At 42.2% G+C, this 22,369-nt stretch overlaps 1 protein-coding gene across 3 annotated transcripts; it reads left to right on the top strand.

Annotated features, from left to right (window-relative positions):
• Positions 1 to 14,135: 14,135 nt before the first annotated feature.
• On the top strand, positions 14,136 to 21,055 carry MED18 (mediator complex subunit 18). Of its 3 annotated transcripts, none has more exons than XM_012531878.3 (3): positions 14,136 to 14,632; positions 15,233 to 15,374; positions 20,138 to 21,055. In XM_012531878.3, exons 2-3 carry the CDS (start codon positions 15,302 to 15,304, stop codon positions 20,689 to 20,691), a joined length of 627 nt encoding a protein of 208 aa, XP_012387332.1. In that variant the 5' UTR covers positions 14,136 to 14,632; positions 15,233 to 15,301; the 3' UTR covers positions 20,692 to 21,055. The 3 variants fall into 3 exon arrangements, with proteins under 3 accessions (XP_012387332.1, XP_004266638.1, XP_033278311.1); XM_004266590.3 differs by having other exon boundaries at positions 14,137 to 14,314; XM_033422420.2 differs by lacking the exons at positions 14,136 to 14,632; positions 15,233 to 15,374 and adding an exon at positions 15,382 to 17,959.
• Positions 21,056 to 22,369: the final 1,314 nt, after the last annotated feature.

Genomic DNA, 22,369 nt, shown 5'->3' with positions numbered 1-22,369 from the left:
AGAAAGAAAGAAAGAAAGAAAGAAAGAAAGAAAGAAAGAAAGAAAGAAAGAAAGAAAGAAAGAAAGAAAGAAAGAAAGGGAGAAAGAAAGAAAGAAAGAGAGAGAGGGAGGAAGGAAGGAAGGGAGAGAAAGAGAGAGAAAAGAAAGAAAGGAAGGAAGGAAGAAAGAAAAGAAAGAAAGAAAGAAAAGAAAGGAAGAAAGAAAGAAAGGAAGGAATAAAGAAAGAAGGAAGGAAGGAAGAAGGAAGGAAGAAGGAAGGAAGGAAGGAAGAAGGAAGGAAGGAAGGAAGGAAGAAAGGAAGGAAGAAAGAAAGAAAGAAAGAAAGAAGGAAGGAAGGAAGGAAGGAAGGAAGGAAAGAAAGAAAGAAAGAAAGAGAAAGAAAGAAGGAAGGAAGGAAAGAAAGAAAGAAAGAAAGAAAGAAGGAAGGAAAGAAAGAAAAGAGGAGAATGTGGAAAAACTGGAACCCTCATATACAGCTGCTAGGAATGTAAAATAACGCTGCCACGTTGGAAAAGAGTCAGGCAATTCCTCAAAAGGTAAAACACAGAGTTACCATATGACCCAGAAATTCTACTTTTTGGTATATACCCAAGAGAGATGAAAACATCTGTTTACACAAAAAGTTATACACAAATGTTCACAGCAGCATTATGTATAATAGCCAAAACAACCCAAATGTCCATCAACTGATGAAAGGATAAAGAAAATCCACATAATGGAAGGTTATTCAGCAATATAAAGGAATAAAGTACTGTTAATTTTACATGAATGAACCTTGAAAACATTACACTAAGTGAAAGAAGTCCGTCACAAAAGAGCACATTTTTTATGATTCCATTTACATGAAACATCCCGAATAGGCAAATCTATAGGGACAGAAAGTAGATTTGTTGTTGTCTAGGGTGGGGACTGGGGAGTATATGGGGGGGAAATAGTGAGTGATGGCTAATAGGTGCTAAATTTCCTTTTGGGGTGATAAAATATTCTAAAATTGATTGTGGTGATGGTTGCAAAAATCTGTGAATATACTAAAAACCATTGACTTATTTATTTTAAATGGGTGAATTTAAAATAAAGCTCTCAATAAAGCTGCTATTTAAAAAAGAGAGAAAGAGATACTTAAAGGAATTCTTTCTTTGTTCCACTACAATCTTTTGGAGCTCGACATTATGTCTGGATGCAGTGCTTGGAACTGTGGAGCTAAAAACAGAAATTGATCTAAATGTTGAGAGTGGTGGAATTATTTATTAAGTTCTTACAATGTAGCAGGTACTGTACTTAACATTTTATATGCATAATATCATTTGTTTCTCACAAAAATATCTGTAAGGTGAGTAAAAACTGAGGGCAGAGAGGAAGAGTAACCTACTCTAAGACAGAGCTGATAAAAGGTGGAGGCGTGATTTGGATATAGGGCCCAGGATTTTTTTTTTTTTAGTAGTTATTTATTTATTTAGGTTGTGCCAGGTCTTAGTTGCGGCATGTGGAATCTTTAGTTGTGGCATGTGGGCTCATAGTTGCAGGCATGCGGACTTCTTAGTTGTGGCATGCATGCAGGATCTAGTTCCCTGACCAGGGATTGAACCCGGGCCCCCTGCATTGGGAGCTTGGAGTCTTAGCCAAGAGGACCACCAGGGAATTCCCTCACATGCGGTTTTAAGATACAGTACAAAGAGATCCTATGTACCCTTTACCTGGTTTCTCCCAGTAGTAACATTTTGCAAAACTATAGGAACACTATCACAACACTGATACAGCCAAGACACAGAACATTCCATCACCACAAGGATTCCTCACATTGCCTTTTTATAGCCACACACAGTTCCCTCCTGCCTCTATCCCCTCCTTAACCCCTGGCATTAGTAATCTGATCTCCATTTCTATAATTTTGTCATTTCAAGAGTGTTATACAAATGAATTGTACCAAGTGTAACCTTTTTATTGGCCGCGTGGCATGCGGGATCTTAGTTCCCCAATCAGGGATCGAACCCATGCCCCCTGCATTGGGAGCGTGGAGTCTTAACCACTGGACTGCCAGGGAAGTCCCAAATGTAACTTTTTGAGTTCGGCTTTTTCTACCTAGCATAATTCTCTGGAAGTCCATCCAGGGCATTGTGTGTATCAATATTTCCTTTCACTGTTGAGTAGTACTCCAAGCTGAGTGGTATTCCATAGATACACCATGGTTTAACTATTCACCTACTTAAGGACATCTGGGTGGTTTCCAGTTTTTAGCTACTACCAATAGAGCTGCTCTAAACATTCACGTACAGGTTTCTGTCTTAGAAGTTTTCATTTCTCTGGGATAAATGCACAGGTTTGCAACTGCTGGGTTGTATAGTGGTTGTGAACTTAGTTTTTAAGAAACTGCCAAACTCTTTCCCAGAGTTCAGAGGCCAGGATTTTAATTACAATATTCTATTGCCTGTAAATGAGCTTTAGTAATAGTACCTTTTTTTAAAACCCCACAAGTTATTTTTAATTAAAAAACAATATTCACTGGGCCTTTACACATGGGAACACATGCAACAAAGACTGCTGAGCTGCTGGCCTGGGAGGGGCTGAAGTGCTTAGTCTTTTCTCCAGCACGTGGTCTCTGGGGGCCCCCAGGTGCCAGGGTCAGTAAAACATGCTCTGGGCTCACCAAGTCCACTGGAAGGCCCTGCTCTGCCCTGGTGTGGTTGGAATTTGCCCTTTTCTGAATCAGGGCCCTTTTGAGTGTAAGTAACAGAAATCTGCTAAGCTTTAGGCTAAAAAGGGGAGTCAATTATGAAGATACAGGAAGTGCAGCTGAGCAGTGCAGAGAACTGCTAGGAAATAGAAAGTTCCTTAGATCCAATCAACTAGTCTAGGGGCCAGGCCCATGGTGCAAGCGTGACTGCAGGCAAACAAAATCATTAAGATCTCCAGCTCAGGAGTCCATTGACTTGGGATGAAATCCTGATTCTACCACTTACAAGCTGTGTGATTTGGGGCAAGTTATGTAACCTCTCAGTACCTCAGTCTTCTTATCTTAAATTGAGGTAATAATAGTATCTAAATTATTGGGTTGATATGGGGATTAAAGGAGCTAATCTCTGTAAAATGCTCTAAAATAGTGCCTGGCCTGTAGCCAGTGCTAAGGTTAGTTATTATATTATTATTATTCCAGTATTAAATGAGAAGGCTCTGAAACTGTAGCACAGTGTCTGGCAAGAGTTCAATAAATGTTAGCTCTTAGTATTATTTTGGAACAATTTTACCGAGATACAATTCACATACCATACGAGCGTACAATTCAATGGTTTTCAGTATGTTCACAGAGTTGTGCAATCGTCACCACAATAAATTTTAGAACATTTTCACTACTCCCCCCACAAAAAACCCTGCATCATCTCTTAGCCATCACCCCCCAAGCCTCACATCCTCCCAATCCTAAGCAACCACTGATATAATTTCTGTCCCTCTAGATGTGCCTATTCCAATTATTTCATATAAATGGAACCATACAATATGTAGTCCTTTGTGATCAGCTTCTTTCACTTAGCATAATGTTTTCAAGGTTCATCCACATTGTAGCATGTGTCAATACTTTGTTTCTTTTTGTTGTCAAATAGTATTCCATTGTGTGGGTATATACCACAAGTATTCATTTTTATAATTAGTAAGACAACCACAGCCTTGGATTAGGTTCCTATTGCAATTGCAACAAATGACCACAAATTTAGTGACTTAAAAAAAAACAGAAATGTACTCTTTTACAGTTCTGGCAGCCAGAAGTCAGAAATGATGAGTCTTATGGGGCTAAAATCAAGGTTTGGCAGAGCTGATTTCTTTTGGAGGCTCCAGGGAAAAACTCATTCCTTGCCTCTTCCATCTTCTGGGGGCAGCTTGCATTCTTTGACCTGCTGTCACATCACTCCAATCTCTGCTTTTGTCATCACGTTGCCTACTCCTCTTTTTTTTTTTTTTTTTTTCTGCGGTACACAGGCCTCTCACTGTTGTGGCCTCTCCCGTTGCGGAGCACAGGCTCCGGACATGCAGGCTCAGCGGCCAGGGCTCACGGGCCCAGACGCTCTGCAGCATGTGGGATCTTCCGGGACCGGGGCACGAACCCGTGTCCCCAGTATTGGCAGGCGGAGTCTCCAACCACTGCGCCACCAGGGAAGCCCGCCTACTCCTCTTTTGCAGTCAAATATTCCTCTATCTCCCTCTCATAAGGATACTTGTGTTTACATTTAAGGCATACCTGGATAATCTCTCCATCTCAGTATCCTTAACTTAATCACATCTACAAAGTCTCTTTGGCTATATATGGTAACATTCACAGGTTCCAGAGATTAGGATCTGCATGTCTTTGGGGACCAATTTTTGACCTACCACACCCCTTGGTTAAAAGTGTCTCTTTCGGGCTTCCCTGGTGGCGCAGTGGTTGAGAGTCCGCCTGCCGATGCAGGGGATACGGGTTCGTGCCCCGGTCCGGGAGGATCCCACATGCCGTGGAGCGGCTGGGCCTGTGAGCCATGGCCGCTGGGCCTGCGCGTCTGGAGCCTGTGCTCCGCAACGGGAGAGGCCACAGAAGTGAGAGGCCCACGTACCACAAAAAAAAAAAAAAAAAAGTGTCTCTTTCTCTTCTAATAGTAGGAAATAAATCCAGTAATCAACAGAATAGAAATGATACAACTGCCCTTGGGCATGTATCTGTGAGAGTGATACCGATTGCTTTTTCACCACTTCTGGCTGAGTGGAAAAGTGACACTATAGTGTAAACCCTCAGCTCCGGAGGGGCAATTTCAGTTTGAAGTGGAGAAAGAGGCAGATTTGGGGGCAGGATCCTAATAACAACTTATGGAGTGTTTTCCATGTTTCAGGAAATTTACACCTTTTATCTTGAGAAGACAATTTTGTGAGGTGGGCATTACATAGAATAAGGACATTGAAACCTAGCGAGGGTAAGCCATCTGTCCAAGGTCACAAGGACAATAGGCAACAGAGTCAGGATCTGAACTCAGGTCTGTACAATGTGGACACCAAAAGCTCAGACCCTGGCCAAAATGTCAAGCTGCCTCTTGAGAAATAGAGGCTCCCCAGCCTCTATTTCCCTCTTCATGACATTGGCCCTGGGTGGTTGTTAGACCAGACTAACAACCAGGAGATGTTGTCTACAACTCAAGCACCCCAGTTCAGTCATCTGTGACGCCTCAGGGACCAGAGTTCACAGTCTGCGCTTGACACCGTCATCAGGGCTTTGACAAGCAACATGTTTGTCAGACATGATGTCCTTTCAAGGCTCAACCAAACAGCCCCAGCCTGTCTGCATTGACCAGCAGAACAGGCCCCGGGCTGAGTCACTGCCCAGGTTGTTTCACAACCTGTTTATGCACCGAGAGCTCAGAGGCAGGGAAGGTCACCATGGGTGGCTAATGTCTTCTTGAGCTCCTGAACAGAAGGGTGACTCCCACTGACAGGGGCAAGGAGAGCTTGGCTCACCCTGTGCAGCCCCAGTCCTCACCCAGAGGTTTCTTCAGTGTCTTCTAGGCTCACTCTTTGACCTTAGGTACAATCCTGAGCCAAGGGAAGTTTCAACAAGGCTCAATTCCTCATCTGTAAAATGGGAAATGTACACATGTTTAAATTATTGTGCACTCGACATGCACCATATAATTTAATATTTATAGCAAACCAGTGAGATGCTATTATTTCATTTTACAAATGCAGGTACTGAGCATCAGAGATGTTACAACCCACAGCTAGTTAGCGCAGGGTCAAGAATAGACCCCAGGGACTTCCCTGGTGGTCCGAGTTGATGAGATTCGCCTTCCAATGCAGGGGGTGCGGGTTCCATCCCTGGTCGAGGAGCTAAGATCCCACATGCCTCGCAGCCAAAAAACCAAAACATAAAACAGAAGCAATACTGTAACAAATTCAATAAAGACTTTAAAAAAAGACATATATACATCAAAAAATATATATATTTAAAATAAAAATAAAGAATCGACCCCAAATCTGTATGACTAGAGAGCTTGGGTTCAGAAGGAAATAGCAAGAGTAAAGTCTGGCCACTGTTCAGGGATTGACATTCTATGCTGACTCGTTTAGGCAAGTCCCTTCTGCTCAGTGGGGCCTTGGCTTCCCCATCCATTCTGTGGGGTCGGGGAGAGGGAGTTGATCCCTTTTTCTGTTTTGGCTGCACCACTTAGCTTGCAGGATCTTAGTTCCCTGACCAGGGATCAAACCTGGGCCCTGGCAGTGAAAGCACTGAGTCCTAACCCCTGGGAATTCCTGGAGTTGATCACTTTTAAGTCTATGATCCTATGCTTTCATGACAGCGGGGCTTTCCCTAAATCACCCCTTGGGCATGGTCTCTTTCCTGAACAGCCCATTCCGGGGGAAGAGCAGACAACAGTGGTGAAGGAGTCTTCCAACTTGGAGACTTCTCAGAAAGTCTCATCTCTTGCTTACAATTTTTTCATGGCTTCCATTGAGCCACGTCCACATCCGTAAGATTGGGATGACCATAGTACCAGCAATCCAGTCACAGTACATACCACTGTGCTAGGTGTGTCATATACATGTCTCTTTATCTTCATAGTGGCCATAGGAGAGGATGTCACTGCTTGAGGTCATCGGCTTATAGGAGGTGGAGTTGGCATCTCAGCCTAGGTGGGGTATGTCTGCCTCTTTCTCCTTTGCCGCACTGCCCCTCCTCTTACCTCTTACGCCTGATGGTGGGAGACTGGACTGAAATGAATGAAAAATACTTGGTGAACTTTACATTGCTGTGCACATGTGAACTATTAAGTGTCATTACTAGTTTTCTTTTTCCCACTGTAGTGGCGACTGGGATCTGAGTCTTCCACCATTTTTGCATCCACAAAGAATGCCAAGGTGGGACTTTCTATGGGTTCTTGGTGCGTAATTGCTGACTAATACAAGTCTATCCACGAAGGACAAATGGGGGAATCAATCAACGATACTGACCAAGCAGGAAGGACAACAATGTCCTTGGGAATTAGCTCCCTGGTTGACTTGGTCATTATCAAGGACCTTGTGCCCACTTCCTCCTTCATTTATTCTCAGCTTTTCTCTGCCATCATGATTTTTGTCATTGTCACAGTCTCACTCTTTCCCCCAAGGGAATGGGAAGATAGAACCCTAAGAGCAAGTAGAAAAGCCAGTGACACACAATTCCTTATCAGTTCACCTATTCTGACCTCCATTCTCACTTCCTTCCCACCTGTGGGGGCGTGTCATTAGGGGTCACACACCTGTCTTGTCACCCCTGACGGCCTCATCCTCCAGCAGGGCTTCTCCTGGATTTCTGTTGTTCTTACTGGGTGTAACATTCTATTCACTCTTCTTTGCTTCCTCATGGGGTTAATGCTCTCTCCTACTCTGTTTTTTGATTTACCAATATTCACTGTGTACAAACCCTGTGGTTAAAGTTGCTTTGACTCTCCAATTTCTCAAAATGGAGAAAGTAACTTTTTCCTAAATATTTGAACTTTTTTCTAAAATATTAGAACTTCACACAATAAGCAGGAAATGCTCTTGTAACCAGAAAAAAAACCGAAATTTTGTTCATTATTTTAATCAATTTTATTGCGATAGATATACGTACAATTCGAATGCACCCATTTAAATGTACAGCCTGATGCGTTTTGACAAATATACACACCTCAGTAACCGCCACCACAGTTAAGATAAAGAATATTTCCATATTCCAAAAAAGTTCCCTTGTATCTCTTTGCAATCAATCCTTCCCGTTCCTTAATCCAGGCAAGCAGAGATCTCATTTATTTCACTATAGATTAGTTTTGTCTGTTTCAGAATATCTTATAAATGGAATCACAAATTATATATTCTTTTGTGTCCGGTTTCTTTCACTCAAAATGTTTTTAGATTTGTCTATCAGTACTTTTTTCTTTTTTTTTTTGCGGTACGCGGGCCTCTCACTGTTGTGGCCTCTCCCGTTGCGGAGCACAGGCTCCGAATGCGCAGGCTCAGCGGCCATGGCTCACGGGCCCAGCCGCTCCGCGGCTGTGGGATCTTCCCAGACCGGGGCACAAACCCGTGTCCCCCGCATCGGCAGCCGGACTCTCAACCACTGCGCCAACAGGGAAGCCCTGTTCTTTTTTTTTTAATTGCTGAACACTATTGTGTTGTATGACTATATCCCAATTTGTTTATCCATTTACCTATGGATGGACGTTTGGTTTGTTTAAAGCTTTTTTTTCTTTTTAAGTAACACACGCTCATCAAAAATTGGGAAAACAGGGACAAATGGAGGGGAAAATAATCCCTGGTCTCATTAACCAAAACCAATTATTCTTAGCATTAGAGTGTTTTGGTTTTTTCCTCTGTGCACGGATGCTTTGGAGACTATATAGTTAAAAACATATCACACGTAGGATTTTGTAACTGCCCTTTTTTAGTTGACAATATAAGTATTTTTCACATTATTTCTTTTGTAACCATTTTTCATGGTATGTAATGTTTTATCACTAAAATGTAGGCTCTGTCGGGGTGTGGATTTAGGTTGTCTTGCATATACTCGTATTCTAAGAGCCCAGTACAATGCCCACCCGGCTTGCGGTGCACCCGTAATAAGGATTGACTAAACTATGCCACAGCTTGCCTTGCTGTGTCCGTATAGAGACGTGCCAATTCTCCTTAACATTTTCATTTGTCCCATTTTTAATGTTTATGCCCTGCCTCCTCAACCAAACTATTTGAAGGCACTGTCTGAAAATATTTATTACACGCTCAGCACGTTGTATGTGCCATCTGTACTCTTCACAGCAATCCTGTCAAGTGGATCATCTCCCTGTTTTACAGATTAAGAAACAAACTCAGAGAAATTAAGTGACTGGCTCAAGGCCACACACCAGTATGCAGCTGAGTCCAGATATGACCCATGTTTATTTGGTTTTAACCCATATTTAATAGAGTCTGAATTCCACAATCATAATTGGAATAGTTAAAATTATTATTGATACTTGCTATTTGCCAAGTGAATCAGTCCATTCTCATGACAACCTTAAAGGGAAGTACTAGTTTCTCCCCATTGGAGAAATGAGAACACGAGCCTCACAGAGGCAAAGTACGTTGCCCAAGCTTACATGGCTAGACAGTGATAGGATTTTAACCCAAGTAGCCTGATGCCAAGGCCCATCTTAAATGCTAAGCACTAGTGTGTTAACCCAGGCCCTTTTGCTTCTCCATGGAACTCCCTTGGGCTTCTTTATCTCCTCTGGGCTGTACATAGAGTGTTCCCCCAGGAAAGGTTTGAGTTGATAGTGTATATGATGGCATATGATCCTCTGACCTAAAGAAGGGGTTAATGATGATGAATCTTAGGGGACCAGAAACAAAACCTTTTACTTCCAAAGATACCACGTGGCAGACTCACAACTCTCGCAGCTATGAGACTGGAAGGACACCACCTGCTTTAGAAGGCAGGTGTGAGGAGTAAATGAGTGATCCAGATTCACAGAAAGTGCTTACCCCAGAGCCTGGTACGGTACCCAGTAAGCCCACACTAAAGGTGAGCTGTTCAAGGGCCTCTGTCTAGGAAATTCGAGACCCAGTGGGTTAATTATCCTCAGATAGAAAACAACACTGACTTCCCCAGACAGACCTGAGAGGGGAGAAACCCAAACAGACAGTTACAGTTCAGCTAAAATAGAGCTAATCTTTAATCTTTTATGGATATGTGTAATACATTAACTATTATAACCTATCCCCTTGAGGCACCTCGACACCTGGTCAACCAGAGGCTGGGGTTGGGTTGGCTGGGCTAAGTGGAAAGGAGCAAGTAAATAGGACAATTACCCTTTTGCAACAGACTTTCTTAGGTCTCCGCCTTCAGATTAAGAGGATGAAATGGCTGATGCTGCCTGTCGTACGAGGGTGGGGTAGGAAGGTGAACCCTTGAGTCAGCAGCCAGTGAAGAATACCAGGCACAGAATAACCTGGGGTGTTTTACATGTCTCTCTGCAAACCAAACTCCGTAAGAGCCAGAATTGTATTATTTATTATTTGTCATTGGGTGTTTGCTCATGATGGTTACTATTAATAATGGTGTTGGGGTTTTCATAACAGGAAAAAATCCAAAGGTGAAGAATTACTAAGGCTACGTGTCTCTATGAATTATGAAATTGTAAGTTTCAACTACCATATTTTTTCAACTCTAAGATGTACTTTGTGTCCATGTTTATCAGGCTTTGTCTTATAATACATATGTACATGTATATGGAGGTGTTTCTCAACCGCCTGGAACTCTGTTCTTAAGGAAATGCTGTGGCTTAAGAGTGGCTAGTGTTCAAGAATCGAGGCGATGTAACGGTTCAGTCTCCCACTCCAGGCAAGAGTTCTTTCTACCATAATCTCTGCTTCAGTATTTCCACTGGAAAGGAGTTTACTTCTCATCCAAGCAGTCCTTTTCATTACTAGACATCATCACAATGACCAATTGTTCCTTACATGGAGCCGAAATCTGTCTCCCTATGACTTCTACCCAGCAGTTCTAGTCCTGTCCTCTGGAACTACTCAAAATTAGTTAAATTTTTCTTAGGATGCAGAGTGGCTTAGGACTGTAAGCAAAATCTCTGGAGGCAGACAATCTGGGTTTTAATCCTGACTCTACCAGTTACTAGCAAGTAACTTGGTTTCTGTTCCCTCAAGCACCATTGTTGTGAGGTTTAAATGAGATAAATATGTACAAAGTACCTGGCACCTGATTCTCAATAAATGTAAACTATTCCTCTTCCCTCCTCTTCCCCTGGCTTTGTTATAATTTTATATACTTTAAGATAGATGTTATGTTCCACACTTCCAAGTCTTTTCCAAATTAAATATTTCCCAGTTCCTAAACCATTCTCCTCACGATAACTCTGATTCTTTGCATACCAACAACATACAGTATGTGCCAGGCACTGCCGAAGGCCTAAGAGTTTAAATAACTTGCCTAGGGCCTCATAAGCAGTAGCCAGGATTCAAACCTAGATCTGTCTGGCTCTAAAGCCATACCTTCAAATCTAGATCCCATAGCAGTGCTGTTCAATAGAATGTAATGTGAGCCACATATGCAATTTTACATATACTAGCCCCATTTTAAAAAATAATGAGAAACAGGTGAAATTAAATTTAATAATAATTTAATAATATTTTATTAAACCCTAGCTATCAAAATATCATTTCAACCTCTAATCAATATATAAAATTATCAAGATATTTCACATTTTTTTCATAGTAAGTCTTCAAAATCCGGTGTGTGTCTTACACTGATAGCTTATCTCAGTTTGAACAAGCCACATTTCAAGTGCTCGTGGCTGTAAGCTGGTAAGCAGGCAGTGTGTCACCTAGTCAAATGTGTTGTGAAGAAAAACACAGCACGGTATGGGGGAAGACAGGGCAGATAGTGGATTACAATTTGAAATACGTGATCACGGAAGGCCCCCCTAATAAAGATTTGAGCAGAGACCAAAAGGAAACAAGGGAGTGAATCCTGCAGTTCAGTGGAAAGGAGAGCTCCAGGCAGACTGCATAACAATTAAGATGGGAGCATCCTTGACATGTTCTAGTAAGAGCGGAGTAGAGTAGATGGGGCAGGGGCAGGCACAGATGGAGATGGTCAGAGAGGTAACAGGTGATGAGGGTGGATCGTGTAGCCATAATGAGGGCTTTGGCTTTTACTCTGACTGGAGGAATAGCATGAACTTATGAGGATGCTGGAGACAATTAGGTTGAAAAGAAACAGCTATACCTTTTCCAAAGGGCTATGCATATAGGAAGCAGCCATTCCTGGGGAAACACTAGTTTGTAACACTAAGGTTGATATCCTAGCATTGCAGATAACACAGGGGTAGATCTATTTAATTTCTATCAGGCCATTCTAGAAAGCTGAGTGTGTGCTACAAACCATGTTGATGGTCTGCAGTTCTGATGAAGACTGGCCAAGGGCTAGTCTTAATCCTTTGAGCCCAGCCTAGTGATGGGTTAGGAAACAATGTATGGACTTCTCTCCTCCTTTGTTGCCACTAATTGTAATAATTGGGGAACTTAACTGTGGAGAAAGAGCCCATGAATTCAGAAGGTAGTATGGTAGAGAGATAGGTTTCTGAATGAAAGAACTGAATTTGAACCTGAGTTCTGCCATTTGCTGGCGATTTGGCTTTGGGCAAGTCTCTTCACCTCTCTGAACCTCTTTTTCCTCCTCTGTAAAGTGGAGATGGTAATATCTACCTTTTAGCAGTATTTGACATATTTATACATATATAAAGTTGGGTATATTAACTGTTCAATAATTGGTAGTTATCGTGATGTGTTCAACAAGATTTCTGAACACCCACTACATGTAAAACACATTGTTATAGAATGTTTTTGTCCCCCTGCCAAATCCTTACATTGAAACCCTACTCCCCAATGTGACAGTATTAGGAGGTAGGGCCTTTGGGAGTGGTTAGGGTTAGATGAGGTCAAGAGGGAAGTGCCCTCGTAAATGGGATTAGCGCTCTTATAAGAGTCCTGAGGGAGTTTGCTTTGCTCTGGTTTTCACCATGTGAGGATACAAGAAGTTGGCAACCTGCAACCCAAAACAGGGCTCTCACCAGAACCCAACCATGTTGGCACCCCAATCTCAGACTTCCAGCCTCCAGAACTGTGAAAAATAAATTTCTGTGGTTTATAAGCCACCTTGTTTATGATATTTTGTTATAGCAGCCTGAGCTAAGATACACATATATATAAAGAAAATACATGATTCCTCCCTTCAAGATGTTTATAATCTATCTAGGGAGGTGAGACATGCACAAAATATATTCAATAAGATAGAATGTGCTTGCTCAAATGAGAAATATAAAGTGGAATAATAATAGCTACCATTTATTGATTGCCTACAATAAGCCAGGAACTATGCTAAGTGTTTCATAAATATCTCATTTTATTTTTGCAACCTCCCTCTTAGAAAGTACTATTTTTAACTCTATTTTATAAAAAAGGAAGCTGAGGCTCAGAGAGGGGAAGTGCATTGCCCAAGGTTGCACAGCTGGGTACTGGCAAAAGACGGAAGTGAGTTCCATCCTAAGCTCCAGGCCTCACATCCTTATCACAGAAACCCATCCCTATAGCTCCTAAGCCTTGTCCAAGTTTTACCATATTGTTTGCCCATTTCTTACCCATTATTATTTTTTTAATTTGATTTAATGCTACTTTTCAAATGCCAGCTATAATTTGGGCAAATGTTATAGGAATGTTTTCAAAAATGTGAATGAGTGGGAGATATTGTGGGTTACAGCAGGGGAACTGGAGTGAGAAGGGGCTGTATAGTGTAGAAATTAAGAGCATGGGTTCTGAAGTCAGCGGCTTAAATTTGTATCCCAGCCTCTCAACTCCCTCTGGTGTTATTTTACATTTTGTTGCCTAAGTTTCGCCATCTATAAAATTACCGTAATTATACTCGGGTCATAGGGCTGTTATGAATATCAACTTTAAATTTCTGATACTTTGTTCATAAAGGATTTTTTTTGCATTAAATTTGTAAAATATTGCATTAAAATTTTTTTATTTGTTACTGAGTTTTTTGGTGCCCCGTTAAATTTTTTCCCTCCAGGAGAGTGCCTCAATCACCTCACTCTAGCTCACTCTTTGCCTGCATTTTATATGCTTGAACATAAGCAGGGTTCAATAAATATTCATTGAATTTACTTACCTCCCAATATTTTTAAATTGAGGTAAAATAAACACAGAACAGTGAACAAATACTAAATGTATTACTGAGCTCCCCAATTGTTCAGAACAGTTTGCTAAGCAGCAAAAGGTGTCTTTCCTTTTTATCTTCACGTACCCAATCAAAAGAAGTTTTGTTTTACAACAATCTCTTCTCTTTTTCTGCAGCTCTCATCCCCAAGCTCTCTTTTCCCCCTGTCAGTTCAAGAGATTTCCTGGACATCTCCAGGTCGTCACACCAGAAAAAAATAAATATTTTCCTGGAGGACGGCCTATGACGTCAAGGTTCCCTGTAACTCCCAGACGAACGTTCGAAAGCAAGCCGCCAGCTTCTCCGAAGCATCGCAGTTTGCGCATGCGCTTCTGCTTGTCGGACAGCAGAGGGGTTTTTTATGCCCTCTCGGCACCCTTACGTCGCGGAGTGGTGGTGTTAGAGGTTTGAGCAACGAAACCTTTTTGCCGGAAGTGGGAAGAGGAGAGGGAAGTCTAACCCTCTCCCAGGGTCTTCAAGTTTAGGGCTGGGGGCCAATTGTCGCTAAAAAGCTCAGAGGTGCTCTGGTGGATACAATTCCTCGCTTTGCGAGAAGAGGCTAGAACGCGCGCTGAGGTGTGTGTGTTTTTTAACTTATTTATTTTTGGCTGCGCTGGGTCCTCATTGCTTCTCTCCGTCGCAATGCGCAGGCTTCTAACTGCGGTGGCCCCTCCTTGCAGAGCACGGGCTCCAAGCGCTCGGGCCCCAGCAGTTGTGGTACACGGGCTCAGCAGCCGTGGCTTGTAGGCTACAGAGCGCAGGCTTAGCAGCCGCGGCAAACGGACCCAGTTGCTCCGCGGCATGCGGGACCCCACCCCGGACCAGGGATCGAACCCGCGTCCACCGCATTGGCAGGCGGACCCCCAACCACTGCGCCACCAGGGAAGCCCTGAGGTGTGTTTTTGGTGTAAGTGGGCACGCGTTGACGCTTGCTTAAGAGGACCAAAACCATCAATTAAAAGAACTTCCGCTTGGCTAGCTTTAAAAGGCGTTTGATTCAGAGAGGTGGAACGCATAGATTTTAGTCTGGTCTAGGTTCTGCCACCGACCTACTGTGTGTCCTTGGGCTCCTCCCCAAGTCTCAATATCCTCATCTATAAATTGAGGGGTAGACAAGATTCTTTAAGTCACCTTTCAATCCGTCTATTATTGCAGGTCCGTTTTGTCGTCTGAGCAACAAAGCCTTGGGGGTTAAATATCGTTGGCCCCGTTTTAGAAGGAAGACATTGAGTTCCAGGGTGAGAGACTTAGTTATTGCACAGAAAACGGTTAGAGATTTTAGACCTGGAGACTAAAAGATTATGCTGTAACTCCATGATCAGGCCTCCTTTGTGTATTTCTGTATCATCAGTTCCTGAAACTGGCCTATAGCAGTTACTCAAAAAGTTTTGAATGGATGGATGAATGAATCTTTTCATGTCAAGGCCAATGACCCAAGCAGATCTGGTGTCTCTCCACCTCTCTGATGTATTAACAAGTATAACTCTTCTCCAGGTGTATCCTGTGTTTACTTGACGGGGGACTCCGAGTCCAGTTCTGTCGTTTTCAACTTAAACAGGTAACATGGAGGCACCTCCAGTCACCATGATGCCTGTCACCGGGGGCACCATTAACATGATGGAGTACCTGCTGCAGGGTGAGTGAACCAGGGAGCTTGTTTTCCTCTTTTCTGTTCAGCTTCCGCGGAGATGAGAAGCTCTTCTACAAAGGCAGCCGGCATAATTTCTGGCACCTTTTTTTTTTTCAGTTAACCCTTAATTATGGTCACAAATACATAACATTAAATTTACCATATTAAACATTTTTAAGCATACAGTTCAGTAGTGTTAAGTATTTCACATTGTTGTATAGCCGATCTCTAGAACTTTTTCATCTTGCAGAATTGAAATTCTATTCCCGTTAAACACTAATTCCTCCTTTCCCCTCCCTGCAGCCCTTGGCAACAACCTTTCTACTTTCTGTTTCTAATTTTGACTACTTTAGATAACCTCATATGAGTGGAATCATTACAGTATTTGTCGTTTTATCACTGGCTGATTTCACTTAGTATAATGTCCTCGATGTTAACCCATATTGTAGCATGTGACAGGATCTCCTTTTAAAGGCTGAATAATGTTCCATTGTATATATGTACCACATTTTCTTTATCCATTCATCTGTCAGACATTTGGGTTGCTTCCACCTCTTGGTTATCGTGGATAATGCTCAGTGAACATGGGTGTGCAAATATCTCTTCAAGATCCTGCTTCGAATTCTCTCAGATAAATACCCAGAAGTGAGATTAATGGATCATATGGTAATTCTATGATACTGTTAACTAGCTCCATTTTATAGATCAGGAAATAGAAGTGAAGTAACTTTCCCAGATGAGAAAACTCAAGACCCAGAGGGGGTAATGATTTTCAGGACGTCATACAATGTTTAGTGCAAGAGTTTAGACTTTAATTCAGATCATCCATTTAGTAACTTACTGTGAACAAAATAGGGTTGTTAATTTTCACTCCTCAGGCTGCACCTCCTTCAGGCTTTCCCATCTCAGTAAGTGCCACTGTCATTCACCAGTTGCTTGAGCCATGTATTCAGGGGTCAATGTCCATTTTTTACTTTACCCCCACATGTAGTCCATTTCTAATCCTATTCATTTTACTTCCAAAATATGTATTAAATAAGTCTTTTCTCAACCTGCAGTACCACACCCTGGTTTATCATCCTTTGCCTGAACTATTTTAGTAACCCTGTACTTATTACATTGCTTCCACTTTTTTTTTTCATTGCTTCCACTTTTGATCGTCTTTCTCTTCTCACACAACAGCTAGTAGTCTTTTTTAAAAAATTGTTTTAGTATTAAAAATATTCAAACATAAAGAAAGTGGGGGCTTCCCTGGTGGCGCAGTGGTTGAGAGTCTGCCTGCCGATGCAGGGGACACGGGTTCGTGCCCCGGTCCGGGAAGATCCCGCGTGCCGCGGAGTGGCTGGGCCTGTGAACCATGGCCTCTGAGCCTGCGCGTCCGGAGCCTGTGCTCCGCAACGGGAGGGGCCATACAGTGGGAGGCCCGCATACCGCAAAAAAAAAAAAAAAAAAACACATAAAGAAAGTGGAGACTAATATAACGAACACTCCATTTCTGTCATCCAGATTTCAGTTTCTGTCATTTTGCCATATTTGCTTTCTCTTTTTTCTTTTGCTGTTTTTAAAGACAGTTTCAGGGACTTCCCTGGCAGTCCGGTGGTTAAGATTCCGCGCTTGCACTTCAGGGGGTGCGGGTTTGACCCCTGGTTGGGGAACTAAGCTCCCACATGCCTTGCAGCCAAAAAATTTTTTTAAAAAAACGACAGTTTCAGATATAACATTTTACCCCAAAACATTTTCAGTATGCATCTCTAAAAAATAAAAAACAAGGGTATTTTCCTTCATAACCCCAATACCATCATTATTATCTAAAAAATTAATAATGTATTTTTAATATCATCTAATATCTAGTCCATATTCAAAAGTTTCCCCCTATCTTGCCCTCAAAATGTGTTTTGAATCCAGGATATAATCATGTTTCATGCATTACATTTGATAACTGTGTCTCTTAAGCCTCTTTTAACTTGGACCAGTCTCCCCCCATTCCCACTTTTTTTCCCATGACCACGTCTTGTTGAAGAGTCTATACCAGTTTTCCTGGAATGATCTTTTTAAAATGTAAATCCAGTCATCTCTTTCCCTGTTGTGTGGAGAATAAAATGTGGAGCTAATGGCTTCCCAATGGCCTTAGAATAGAATACAGCCTTTAGCATGAGCTGTACATAAGACCTGTGTGCTTTGGCCCATCCCAAATCCTCAGTTCATTAGCATCTTCCCTCTTGCTTACCACACTTCAGCCACACTGATATCCCTTCATTTCTTTGAATTCCCCAGGCCCTTTCCTGGGTCTTTGCATTGTTTCCTCTGCCCTTATACTTTGTTCCAGCCCTTCAAATAGCCATTTTATTTTTATCCCTTAGTCCTCAGCTCAGTTGTCCTTCCCTTTGACCGACCTTCTCTGACTACTCCAAGCCCTCAGAGAGGTCTCCTCTTCTCCCCCCCCAATCAGTTCCTGTCTCCCATCTCCCTTTTATTTCCCTGTATTTCTGTTTAATTGTTTACTTATTCATTTTTTGTTTCCCCCACTAAACTGTAATCTCTGTGAGGGCTGGACCCCCTACTTCCTAGCATGATGCCTGGCACAGTATTCAGTAAGTATATGTTGAAGGAACCAGCACTTACAAAGCTCCTTAAATGTTTGAAGTATGAAAAAACACACGTCTGACACTGTCCTGAATGTAGGACACAACGTATCCAATGTAGGACCCATTCCTTGCTCCCGTCATCATCTGTCCTATGATCACAGGGACCTGAGCTGTTGCTTTCCCTCCAACACTACCCATTTCCAAAAATGTAGTCATTTGAGTCCCACTGTCAATATTTACCATAGTTACAGTAGTATATTTTTATTTACTTTAACAGATTTAGTCAATAAATGAATATATTCCTAGCATTGGAGTAAGTATCAGCAGTAGAGGAAGAAATATGTTAAAAAGTCAATACATAATTGATATATTGAAATATGACTAAAAAATTGAGGTGCTAATGCTAAAAAGTAAAGCAGGGAAGTGGAAAGAGATTGGAAGGAGATAATGCTATTTTATTTAGGGCAATGAGAAAAGTGATCTCTGATAAAGTGACATTTGAGCAAAGATCTGAACAAAGTGATGGGGTGAGATATGCAGGTGTCTGAGAGAAGAACATTCTAAGCGTAGGGACTAAGGGAAGGGTCTCTGAAGAGAAATACATTGTCAGACACTTGGCATTTTTAGGAAACAGCAGGAAAATCACTGTGGTTGGAGAGAGTGATCTGGGAGATAGTAGAAGGAAATAATCAACATCAGGTAGCAGAGATCACAATTTATAGGGCCTTGTAGACCGTGGTAAAGAATTTCGGATTTATTCTGAGTGACATGGGAAGCCATTGGAGGGTTCTGAGCAGAGAAGTGTCATTATCTGCCTTATGTCCTAAAAACCAACTGGCTGTTGTATGGAGGAGAGAAGAAAAAAGCAAGGATAGAAGCAGGGTACTGCAAAGACCAAGCAAGAAATGATGGAGACTTGGACTAGGTGGAAATGATTGAGTAAACTGGATTCTGCATATATTTAAAAAATGCAGAGCGGATGTAGGATGTGAGAGAAAGAAAGGAGTCAAAGCTGATTATGTGGTTTTTGGTTGGGCAGCTGGAAGCAGAGAGTTGCCATTTACTATGGTGGGGAAAACTGCAGGAGGAGTAAGATTGTGGAGGAAAAATCAACAGGTTGATATTGAACATGTTAAGATGAAGATGTCTTAGGCATCCAAGTGGAGAAGTTAGGTAGACAGTTGGATGTATGAGTCTGTAGTTCATGAGATATAAATATGGTAGTCCTCAGAGCATAAATGACACTTAAAACCATAGGGCTGGGCTTCCCTGGTGGCGCAGTGGTTGAGAGTCCGCCTGCCGATGCAGGGGACACGGGTTCGTGCCCCGGTCCGGGAAGATCCCACATGCCGCGGAGCAGCTGTGCCCGTGAGCCATGGCCGCTGAGCCTGCGCGTCCGGAACCTGTGCTCCGCAACGGGAGAGGCCACAACAGTGAGAGGCCCGCGTATCGCAAAAAACCCCCAAAAAGCAAAGAAAAAAACCCCATAGGGCTGAATTAGGTCACTGAGGGAAGAGGAGATTTTTGATAGAGACAAAGACCAAGATTGAGTCCTAGGATCCTCCAATATTTTGGGAAGATGAAGACCCAGCAGAGAGGACTTAAAAGGAATGGTCAGTGAATTAGGTGAAGAACCAAGAGAGATTTGTGTCCCAGAGGCCAAGGGAAGAATAGATTTCAAAATAGGTATAACAACCATGTGAAATGCTGCCAGGAGGAAGAATAAGATGAGAACAAAGGACAGTGTATTTCTCTGAAGCAGTTCATTCTCTTTTACTTAAATATATTACATAAAAAGGAAATGTTATATTTTTTCTATCAATGGAAAACTTTTGTTTTCTGAGACTAGAAGATAATTTTTAAAATAAATGGCAAAACAGTATAATTTTTCTAGGTAGATACTGTTGCCTGTTAAGGCCCAAAGCCCACTGGAGGTTAGCATTGTTAGAGAAGGCCTAACTATTCTAGTACCAAATAAGACAATGCAAAAAATTGAAAAGGGATTAACTTGTTATATAATATCTTGGCAGTATAACCCCTCTAACATCTCATATATTGGGCCTGTGCTTTACAAAACACTGCACTAAACTGTTCTGATTTTTCATGTAAGTTTTTTCAATCTTTTGCTATTTCCATTACCCAGAATGAAAGATGGGACTCAATGGTACTTTTTTCCTTCTTCAGGAAGTGTTTTAGATCACAGCTTGGAAAGCCTCATCCACCGCCTTCGTGGTTTGTGTGACAACATGGAACCTGAGACTTTCCTTGACCATGAGATGGTATTCCTCCTTAAGGGCCAGCAGGCCAGTCCGTTTGTTCTAAGGGCTCGACGCTCCATGGATAGGGCAGGGGCACCCTGGCATCTGCGCTACCTGGGACAGCCAGAAATGGGAGACAAGAACCGCCATGCCCTGGTGCGTAACTGCGTGGACATTGCAACATCTGAGAACCTTACTGACTTCCTGATGGAAATGGGTTTCCGCATGGACCATGAGTTTGTTGCCAGGGGACACCTGTTCCGTAAGGGCATCATGAAGATCGTGGTGTACAAGATCTTCCGCATCTTGACACCAGGGAACACAGACAACACTGAGGCCTTGTCACTCTCCTACCTTGTGGAACTAAGTGTTGTTGCACCAGCTGGGCAGGATGTGGTGTCTGATGACATGAGGAACTTTGCAGAGCAGCTGAAACCTCTGGTTCACCTAGAGAAAATAGACCCCAAAAGGCTCATGTGACAAGGCAGTCTGTCCACCACTGGGGCTTGTCCTCAGCTGTTACAAAAAAAGAAGATGTTATAATTGCCCTATTTCACCACTGCTAGCCAGGCATTCTTCCCTCAGGAAGGAGGACAATGAGAACTTAGTTGGTTCTTTGCACTGTTTTCCTCATATGGCCAGTTCACTTTTGTGACAGTCTTTCTAAATTAAAGGCTAAGGATGACATGGAGAATCTAGATAATCCCTCTGCATAAAGAGGGGAAACTGGAATAAAATAGCTTTGGGGAATAAAAATCTTTTAATTGTTTTGCCATTTGTGTGTAAGGTTTGTAAAACAGAGACTGAGTTTGTATTGTGCAGTAATAAAGGCTATAAAGAGAAATGTCTATCATTCTGATTCTTTACCCCATTACCCTGCTAATTTGGGATAGACTCATCAACTGGAGCAAAAATATGACAGTTTTTTGTTTTAATTTTGATAGAGGTGATAGTTTACCTTTCATAAAAGTAGCACATGGGCTTCCCTGGTGGCGCAGTGGTTGAGAGTCCGCCTGCCGATGCAGGGGACACGGGTTCATGCCCCGGTCCGGGAAGATCCCACATGCCACGGAGCGGCTGGGCCTGTGAGCCATGGCCGCTGAGCCTGTGCATCTGGAGCCTGTGCTCCGCAACGGGAAAGGCCGCAACAGTGAGAGGCCCGCGTACCGCAAAAGAAAAAAAAAAAGTAGCACATATTTGTTATTGAAAAAAATTTAAATTCTGACAAAAGTAAGAAAAATAACCTGTAATCCTGTTATTCAAAGAGGTATACTATTTATTTTGTTTTATATCCTTCTAGTCTTTATTTTTGGAAATTTATGTATATGAGATATACTTATTTTAGAAAAATATATATACTGGTTTGTAATCTTTTTTTGTTTAATTTATCATTAACATCTTTCTGGGACATTAGGCATCTGGGACAATGTTTTTCTGGGGTTTTTAAAAATTAATTAATTATTTGGTTGCTCCTGGTCTTAATTTCAGCAGGCGTGTTACTTAGTCGCAGTTCCAGGGCTCCTTAGTTGCGGCACGTGGGCTCCTTAGTTGCAGCAGGCGGGCTCCTTAGTTGTGGCATGTGAACTCAGTTGCGGCATGCATGTGGGATCTAGTTCCCTGACCAGGGATTGAACCTGGGCCCCTTGCATTGGGAACATGGAGTTTTATCCGCTGTGCCACCAGGGAAGTCCCTCTTCTGTTAAAAAAAACTTTTTTTTCTTATTACTATGTGTCAGCGCTATCCTAAGTGCTTTAGGTATGTTTACTAATTTAATCCTTGCAACAGACCCATTTTTTACAGGGAAACTGAGGTACAGAGAGAGTAATTAGCTTTCCCTGAGCTATACAGCTACAAATTAGCAGAGCTTGTATTTAAATACTGATAATTGTAACTGCTATTTGTATCCTATCATTTGGATTTTCCGTAACTTAATTGATTCCCCTACTTTGGGAATTTTAGTTTGATCCCAATTTTTTGCTTTTATAAACTGTCCTGTGATGCTAGTGTTTTTAATTAAATTTCTGTTGTCATCCATGGTGATACTTCAGGATAAATTCTAGGGAACTGCTGAGTCAAAGAGTGTGCCTTGTTTTAAGTCTTCCACCATGCATTGCCAGATTCCTTCCAGAAATGTCCCAGTTTTCACTCCTACCAGTT

The sequence above is a fragment of the Orcinus orca genome, chromosome 1 (assembly GCF_937001465.1).
Source record: "Orcinus orca chromosome 1, mOrcOrc1.1, whole genome shotgun sequence".
In the NCBI taxonomy this organism is placed as follows: Eukaryota; Metazoa; Chordata; class Mammalia; order Artiodactyla; family Delphinidae; genus Orcinus; species Orcinus orca.
This window is presented reverse-complemented; position numbering and strand designations above follow the sequence as displayed.

Bases quoted from the DNA above. Each gene is read 5' to 3' on its own strand.
- MED18 (XM_012531878.3), top strand. From the start codon at position 15,302: ATGGAGGCACCTCCAGTCACCATGATGCCTGTCACCGGGGGCACCATT. The intron at 15,375-20,137 runs GTGAGTGAACCA...TTCCTTCTTCAG, and splicing joins GATGGAGTACCTGCTGCAGG to GAAGTGTTTTAGATCACAGC.